We start from the raw sequence: 8,828 nt of genomic DNA on the forward strand, positions 1-8,828 counted from the left end.
CTCCCAGCTCTTTCCTCTATTTCCTTTGACTTTCCTCCTGTCCCACTCTCATGCTCAGTCCCCACCAGGTTTTCAGCAATTCCTCTTGGTTACATTACTCTTGATCATGCCCTACCAGGCCTCCCACACCCTGCTCACCACTGATTTGCATCACTTGTGCCCTTGTCCCTGGGTTTGTTAACACCACTACCTTTCCCCCCACCTCTTCCTCTTCCCGACATTCTATGATGCTCACCTTCCAGTCACAACCGCTGATGAAAAAGCGGGTGAATAAGCAATTGTGGAGAAGAAAGCTGATGGTGCCCGGCTGTCAAAAGATACAGTGTCTGGGGTCTTGAAGGCTTGAAGATAAACAAGCAGTCATCTAGCTCAGAAGCAACAAAGCCCACATGGAAGAAGCACACCAGTCCGTGTGATCATGAGGTGTCAAAGGGATCAGGTATCATCAGAATAAAAATCTTAACCATAGTGAATGAGGGGTGGGGAGTGCAGAGTGGACACCCAAAGTCTGTTTGTAGGTCACTGGACATCTCTTTACACAAGGGTGTCAGAGAGGAGATGAACCAGTCAGAGTGCAGTGTAGCACAGATGAAACACAACTTTCCTCTAGTTGCTTCCTCCTCCTCCCCCCACCCCCACCCCCCGCCTCCCACTATCATGATCTCAATTCTTCCTTGAAAGGCTGGCTAGACCAGAGGATGTACACTGGTACTGATAGGAACCGGAAACACAGGGAATCCAGGGCAGGTGATCCTTTCAGGACCAGTGGTGAGAGTGGCGATACTGGGAGGGTAGAGAGAGGGTGGGTTGGAAAGGGGGAACCAATTACAAGGATCTACATGTGACCTCCTCCCTGAAGGACGGACAAAAGAAAAGTAGGTGAAGGGAGACGCCGAACACGGCAAGATATGACAAAATAATAATTTATAAATTATCAAGGGTTCATGGGGGAAGGGGGAGCAGGGAGGGAAGGGGAAAATGACCTGATGCCAGGGGCGTAAGTGGAGGCAAATGTTTTGAGAATGGTGAGGGAAATGAAGGTACAAATGCGCTTTCCACAACTGATGTTTTTATGGATTGTAATAAGAGCTATATCAGCCCCTAATAAAACGATTAAAAACCTCCTCCAAAGACAGAGAAAGCGTCCCAGTGTCAAAACCCCACAGAGTCCTTTCCCCTGAGAGCTAAGGAAGCATTGGCCCGAGTGGTTGTCCACACAGAAAAAGTAACATGGGAACAGACTTGGATGCCCTGTGACCTACACGTGGGCTTCAGTCATCAAGAACAAGGAAGGAGAGGGGAGGCGGGCCAGCTGGCCTATCTCCCCAATCCTACACACACAGGAGGGGAATGAGGTAAAAACAGGCAGACAAATAAGAAAGGTACGCAAGGTTTGCAGATGCGAAAGAACAAACAAAGAACCGTCCTTCAGAATTGCCATAGCTCGTGGGGTGGTACCCGTCTGCTCCCACTGACTTACGGAGCCCCCCAATTGGGAACGGGTGTGAATCTCATCAGAGAGCTTTCAGTGTGTGACCACATCCCTGTGCTCTCTCTTCCTTTCTCTGTCAACGTGGAGGATAATCGGGTGCACTTGAACTCCTAAGACACCCCGACACTTCTGTGATTCCCTCCCCCGGGGGTGACGGGGCGTCCACATGTGTGCATTTCCTTTGGGGACACATTTCGGTTTGTAGAAAAGCTTCAGGGACGGCGCACATCCCCATGCAGCGAACACCCAGTCCCCCTTCTTCACATCTTACCCACTCTGGCACCTTTTCCCACTGGCAAGAACACCCTGCAGACCAGCTCTCGGGGATTTAAGTCTCAGTCTTAGTCAAGGTCACCTGGAGTTCTCAGGGACCATGGTCAGCGCAGCTGGGTCCCCAGGTTATTTGCCTTTGCTGAACACGGATGAGCAAAATCTCCGACGAACGCCATTGTGGGAGCCTCAGAGTCAGGGTGGTGCCACCAGCATTTGCTAGGAAGCTGGTCAGCCCCAAAGCCCACGGGAATGTGCTCTGGCAGGGTCCCACAAGTGCTGTGAGGGGGGGGCCCACCATCCCAGCCTGCCCAGGGCTCTGGGGCCCCCCTCACAGAGTCAGGGCATGCAGGGCTGCGTTCTGGAGACGTCCTCACCCCGCTGCTCACTCCCTCAGGCGCGTTTGATATGGCAGGCCGAATGTCCAGCAGGGAACACCTCTGCTTGTGACTATGGCACCAGGCGATGCATGACTGTCTCCATTGGGAAGTACATGTAGGTGTCCTGACAGGGAGTGGGCGTGCCAGCCGGTGCACTAGTCCCACCCCGCACAGCCCAGCACAGGCTCAGCCTTTAAGCAGGGCCAAGTGTATATAGCCGGCTGGCCTGTCCCACAGGCTCTTCCTGTCCCTTGGGGGAAGGGGGCGTGCTGGTTAGCTGAAACCCTGTGGATCCTACGGCGGACAGTTGGCGGGTTCAAACTTGACAACCCAGGCTTAGCAGTGGGGCACATAACCAACGATGTCACCAGAATCCCTTAATGGACTGCTACACCATTGGTAAAACACGCACAACCAACCGGTCACTTGCAGCCTGGGCCAGCTGGTTGTTGGCCAGCCGCGGAGCCTGGCGTGAGTGTGCTGGAGAGGGCTGTGTGGGGTGGCGCAGCAGGGGCCCCTCAGGAAGGCCTGCCCTGCTGAAGAAAGCAGGATGCTTCTCTGACACTCAGCAGGATGGAGTGACACGGTGGCTGCGTGGAAGGGCTCAGACATCACGGAGTCTAAGAATGGGCAGTGCGGGATGGTGTCTCAGCTGCTGAAGCGCTCTCACAGGATGATCAGGCTAAACCGGGGTCTGCAAACAAAATCTACACTAGCGCTCCCAGGAAGCGGGTAACATGCACCCCTGGACTGGATGCTACCATCCCTCTCCCGTGGACCATGTTGGCAGGAGGAAAGGGTCAGGGGCGGGGAGACACGGTGGGGGGCTGCAGTCTTGGTTTGGGAAAGGGGCAGGTAAATGGCTGGGAGTGGGGAAAGGGGAGAGGGGCTGCGGGAGGAGGTGGGGTGCAGGGCGGGGCTGGGGAAGGGACTCAGGGTCAAGGGACAGGGGCGGAGCGTCTGGACCTAAGCCCATGTGAGCCTGTGGGAGGAAATGCACCACGTGACCTCCCCCGCCAACCCGCATGCGCACCCGCTCGCACGGAGAAGGTTCCAGAAGGCCGCGTGGAGGAGCAGCGCGTGACAAAGCCCTGGGTCTGTGCCCCCACCCCTGTCCGCGGGACCTGCTGGGGTCCTCTAGGCCTCGTCGATGGGGGAGTGGGGGGTGGGGCGCGAGTGGGCGCGTGGAGACCGCTGGTACAAGGGCCCTGGGTGCGCGGGCCGCAGCGGGTTGGGGCTAGGGGCGCTGTCCTGCGGGCAGGGGCCAGGCCGGGCACTGAGCTGACACCCCCTCCTGACGGTCAGGTCGGCACCCTGAGGACATGGCACTCCTCCTGCTGCTGCTGAGCCTGGGCCTGGTTCTGGCCGAAGCGGAGGTGGAGGCAGAGGCGGAGGGCAAGGTCAACATCTCTGAGCGGCAAGGCGTGAAAGGTCAGTGCCTCCCTCCCGACGGCCCGCCAGGAGAGCCTGCTCCCGGTCTGCTGGGCGCGCACCACCACACCCCTCAAGCAGGTCCTCCATCTGCACAGCTGGTGCGGGGTGTGCGGCCACCAGACATGAGCCGTGGGTTCAACGCTGACCGTTCCTTCCGAGGGTGACAAAGGGCAGAAGCCAGGGCCGAGTGTGACCGGGTTGAGCTTCATGGTGCCCTGTGTCTGCGTGGGTGTCTAGGTGTGGCTGCTGCGTGTGTGTATTTGGCTCGGTGAGCATGTCCCTCCGTGTGACTTACGGGTCTGAACCAGTTCCGAGTTGGTTGCGTGCCTGCGTGTGTGTCTGAGCGTAGGAGTGCCTGGAAGCGTGTGCCAGTCTCTGTTGCAGGCTGTATGTGCGTGGGCTTGGGGTGGTGTATGCAGTGTGGGTTGTGTGTGCACGTGTGCATCTGCACATGTGTCTGGATGTAGGACGGGAGGGGATGGGCATATCCAGGCGAGGGCTGTATGTGTGTGGGCTGGGGTGGGGGGTGTACTGTGTGTGTGGGTGCAGATATGGCCGTAGCTGTGAGAGTATATCTGGGTGGGTATCTGGGTGTGGTTTGCATAGTTAGGGTGTATCGGTGTGGATTGTGGGGCTGGGTGTCGTGGTGTGAGTGTGGCCAGTGGAGGTGGCACAGGCTCCTGATTAGACACTGAATGAAGGAGGTGAGCCCCCGGAGTGGACGAGGAGCTCTTTCTGTCAGGTGGGGAGAGGGAATGCTGGGAGGCCTCGGAGCTTCCTGGGGCTGGCAGGCAGGTGGCGGCAGAGGGGAGGCAGCCATCAACCTACTTTGGTCCTTGCCCCCCCTTCAGCTCTGCAGTGCTACTCCTGTGAGGCAGAGAATAGCTTCGGCTGTAAAACCTCAGTGACCTGTACCGTGAAGGAGAAGTTCTGTGTCATCGCTGTCACCAGTAAGTCGGTCACACCTTGTTCCCGTCTCCTGGGCGGATCAATCAGGAGCCTGAGTCTGTGTAGGTGGCCCCACCCAAGGAAAGCCACATGTTGATGGGTCACATTACATGTCGGCCTGAGTCTGAGTTTGGCACAATCGTCCTCCGGGTTGTGGCCGCGTGGACTAACTCAGGTGTTGTGCGCACGCTTGTCTCTGTGAGAGGCAGGGGTGAAGGAGGCAGGCAGCGTTCACCTGCAGCGTGAGTCGGTCTCTTTTGAAACATAACCAGGAAGTTACCAAGATGGCAGTGACGAGAGCGATCTGCTGCCACCTGGAATGCAGAGCTGGGAGGGGCTCTCCCCCTTGCACCCAGGGAGGTCCCTGTCCTGGGCACCACCTGGCCCAGGAGGCCAGTGGAGAGAGCTCTACCTGAAGACTGCTAGCCTCAGGCCACCACCACAGGACCTCTTCCCACCAATGGGGGCCTTGCCCTGGAAAGCCAGCCCGGCTGCCCCTGCAGAGAACCTGCCTGGCAGCAGTGGCTCACCCCAGCGGCTCGGGAAGGCACAGTGGGTGTGGGAGAAAAGGGAGTCTCTGGGGGTGGGCACACACTCAGGTGCTGACAGGTAGGTTGGAAGGTCAAGTACCACCTGCAAAGCAAGGCCTTCCAAAATAAACCAACTCCAGAAACCCCTGTGGCGTGCAGTTCTACTCTGACCTGCAGGGGGAGCCGGGGCGGCAGTTGGTTTACTGCAAACAAGATAAAGAATTCTTCCCATCCCCTTTGAGTGCTTTCTCTCCACCCTGCTGGCCCAGGCTGCCCTCCTGACGTGGAGGTCCTTGGCTGGAGTCTGTCTTCCTTCCTCTTTGTCCCTCTTTCTCCGTGTCTGAAGGAGCCCTGGTGGTGTCGTCGGCTAGAGATGGGCTGCTGACCCAAGGTCGGCAGTTTGAAACCACGCAGTACTTAGAGGGAGAAAGACAAGGCTTTCTACTCCCGTAGAGAGAGATGGTCTGGGAACCCACAGGGACAGCTATCCCTGTCCTGGCAGCATCCACTGATAGGGACGCAGGGAGCGTGGTTTGGGCAGCCCACAGAGACAGCTCGCCCCTGACCTGCACGCTCCCTGTGCACTGGCAGCGGCCAGGCGGCAGGGAGCCTGGAGGTTTCCCAAGTCGCTGTGTCTGCTTACCTTGGGTTCAAGACACACCCCACACCGACAGGGTCTCAAGAACATAGCAAAGACAGTCTTCCCAAATGAGCTTGCATCTGCACATAGAAGAGTTAAGATGCCAACCTGCCTTGGTGGGGGTGGGGTGGAGCACATCATCCCCCGGGGCAGCAGCCAGCAGCCCACGCACTTGCCCGAGTGGCTTGGCCTCTGGTCCCAGCAGCATCAACCAGAGCGTCTCTGGCTGCAAATTCGGTTTCTGCCCGGGGGTCTGTCTGTGGGTCATTGATTCTCAGGAAGTCCCCTGTCTTTGCCAACTAACCCCCCAGGCCCAGAGCAGCCTGGACAGCGGGGACACCCTCACTGCCCACGCGTGCCCACGGCCGCTGCGTGCACCTATGAAGCAGTGCCTTGGAGAGTGGGGCAGAGAGGGCAGGGCAAGCAGGAACGGGCCGCGCTCACGGCTCCCCGCTCTCTTTGTCTTTAGAAATCTTCCCACGGTTCTACATAGTGTCAAAGCAGTGTTCCCAGTATTGCCCAGTGATCCCTCTGCCGCCTCCACCCCCGCCCCCGCCCCCCAAGACCTTCATCTTGGAGAAGCCCACACCCTTCCCCTACATCCGCTGCTGCGACCACTCCTTGTGCAACGACGATGCACATAAGGTCAACGAGAGCACCTTCCGGGAAATAGAGGAGAGCATCAGTGAGGCGCCAGCCAGTCTGGCCTGGTTCACCAGGCCCCTGACGCTGGCCTTCGTTGTCCTGGGCCCGAGCCTTGTGTGACATGTCCTCGCAGCCGCCGGGAGTTTGGCCTGCAGACGGGATTCAATAAAGTTGCTTCCACAGCCCAGTGTTCGGTCTGACCTTGTAGGGGCCGAGAACAAGGGGTCAATCCCAGAGACTCAGCTGTGCCCTCATCTGCAGAGATTCCCATGTCCTCCTAGCCCTACAGGGCCTGCCTGAGGGTGCTGTGGAGCTGGGCATCACTGTCCTCCAGATGGAGCCAAAGGAGTGTGTAGGGGGGGTGACTCAGCTAGGCCTACACACCCTAATGCAGGGGCCTTAAACAGCAGCCTGAGGCCAGAGGCCCGAGGCCAGAGGCCCGAGTGGTGGAAGCCTGCCTGTGGCCAGAGAGTGGGGTCTGCTGGCTCTGCGGATGGAAATCTCTCGGGTCAGCATAAAGGTTTCAGAGAAGTCCTCACAGAAAGAGAGCTCAGAGGGGCGCCCACAGCTGCGGGAGCCTGGCTTTCTCCAGGCGGGTGGGGTGGGTGTGGGGGAGCTCTTGGGCATGAGGGACATGGGCAGTCCCTTCTGCTGGGAGGCCAAGGGAGGGGAGGGTCTCAGACTCTGGAGCCACAGAGGGACTGCAGGCAACCCTGCTCTGTCTCTGGAGGAGGCAGCAGGAGCTTCCTGCCTTCCCTACAGGAGGCCCCGGTTCAGTTCCTGGCCAGGGCACTGCATGCACAGCTACCCCTGTGTGGCCCTGGCGCTCGAGTGCGCCCAATGTGCTAAGGATTCAGCAGAGCTCCTGGCCTGAGACACACTGGGAGGAAAAGCCGGGCCCAACTAAGGACCCTGTCGTGAGATCAGGGATGGATTGTGGGAGGGGGCAGGGCTTGGGGCTTCCATGAGATGGGCCCCCACTGGCAGCTAGCAGTCACTGCCCCCTCAGAGGGTGGCGTTGTTGGAGGGAGAGGGGCCCATCTGGGACTAGCATGTGCTCAGTGCTGCTCCTTGGAGTGGGGGTGGGGGTGGGGTGGGTGAGACTGCCCCCTGGAAGTTCCTCACAGAAGGTTGTGGGGACCTGTTGTTTTCTGAGCCTGTGCTCGGTGGCCCTGCTCAGACCCTGGTGCTCAGGCTTGCACTGAGGGCTGGCTGTCAAGATGGGCCCTTTTGGAGGCCAGAGTCAGGGGCTGAGAAGGGGACAGGGCAAGGCCCCTCCTGGTATCCTTTAGCTCCTGTGACCCCAGGTGTTCCCGTAACCCCAGGGATCCTGCGTCCCCAGTGTTCCTGCCCCCAGATGTTCTCGGTCCCCAGGGGCTCCTGCGCCCCCAGTGTGTTCCTGTGTCTACAGGTGTTCCTTTTCCTGAGGTTCAAGCCACTCCTGTTGGCCGTCACCTGTCACTGGGCAGTGGGAGGGCAGAGGTCAGTCCCAGGAGTGGGAGTTTGCAGGGAAGCACGGTGCCCTGGCTTTTCCCAAAGAGGTCATGGCCAGAGGGTAAAGAACACCAGTGAGCCCAGACCGTGAACGTGGACACATTGCTTCCTCAGCGTGGGCTCGGATGGTTTTCTGAGGAGCATCAGCCCAGCTGGCTGGCAGGTGGCAGGTGCCGGCAGTCCTGAGAAAGCACGCGGGGTTCGTGGAAGGGGCAGTGTTGGCACTGTTCCTGGGTGTGGTGTGGGTGTGTGCGTGTGTGTGCGTGGGAGTGCACCAGGAGTGACCAAGAGTTAGGGCTTGCAGTGACAAAGACCTCCTTCCAGTGGAGGGGGCGCCCAGGCCTGGGGTGGGCCTTCTGACAGGAGTTGCTGAGAGATGGCCGTGGGCAGGGGCCAGGGTCTGGGTGAACGGCTCCCCAGCAGTGGCCCCTCTTCTGGGGGCAGAATGTGGGGACACCCACCCTGAGAATGAGCAGGCAGATGCTGGCCGCGTGGAAGGAATTGCTGGCAGCGTGTTCAGCCAGGTGTGAGCAGTGACCCCGGAGGACGGAGTCGAGCTGCCTCTTTTGGGAGTCGAAACCTCATCTTTCTCTTTCGGAGCGGCTGCTGGGTTCCAACTGCCGACCATGCGGCCAGCAGTCCACACACATCACCGCCAGCGAACTCGGCCCTTTTTTTGAGAAGGATAGCTAGGAATAGATGGAAATGCTGGAATTTCATCCAAGTTCTCAAGCAGAAACCTAAAGCAGCACATACTTCTTGGTGACACACTAAAAATATTTCCATTGAAAACCAGAGCAGCCTTCCCTGCTGCCACCATGAGACTGAAGTTCAGTCCTCTCGGGTGTCACATGTCTTGAGAGCGAGCAAGTGTGTGTGTGAGAGAGAGAGAGAGAGAGAGAGAGAGAGAGAGAGAGAGAGAGAGAGAGAGAGAGAGAGAGAGAGAGAGAGCACAAGACCTGTCTTTGCCTGCTCAGGAGGCAACAAACATCTAT

General features: G+C 58.6%; 1 protein-coding gene across 1 annotated transcript; it reads left to right on the forward strand.

The window, feature by feature from the left end:
- The first annotated feature begins 3,464 nt into the window (after positions 1-3,464).
- LY6K (lymphocyte antigen 6 family member K) lies at positions 3,465-6,459 on the forward strand. The gene is made up of 3 exons (XM_075550521.1): positions 3,465-3,573; positions 4,428-4,526; positions 6,164-6,459. The coding sequence occupies exons 1-3, from the start codon at positions 3,465-3,467 to the stop codon at positions 6,457-6,459; spliced, it is 504 nt and encodes a 167-aa protein (XP_075406636.1).
- Positions 6,460-8,828: the final 2,369 nt, after the last annotated feature.

This window comes from Tenrec ecaudatus, chromosome 5 (genome assembly GCF_050624435.1).
Source record: "Tenrec ecaudatus isolate mTenEca1 chromosome 5, mTenEca1.hap1, whole genome shotgun sequence".
NCBI classification, from domain to species: Eukaryota; Metazoa; Chordata; class Mammalia; order Afrosoricida; family Tenrecidae; genus Tenrec; species Tenrec ecaudatus.

Bases quoted from the DNA above. Each gene is read 5' to 3' on its own strand.
- LY6K (XM_075550521.1), top strand. From the start codon at position 3,465: ATGGCACTCCTCCTGCTGCTGCTGAGCCTGGGCCTGGTTCTGGCCGAA. The intron at 3,574-4,427 runs GTCAGTGCCTCC...CCCCCCCTTCAG, and splicing joins TGAGCGGCAAGGCGTGAAAG to CTCTGCAGTGCTACTCCTGT. The intron at 4,527-6,163 runs GTAAGTCGGTCA...CTTTGTCTTTAG, and splicing joins CTGTGTCATCGCTGTCACCA to AAATCTTCCCACGGTTCTAC.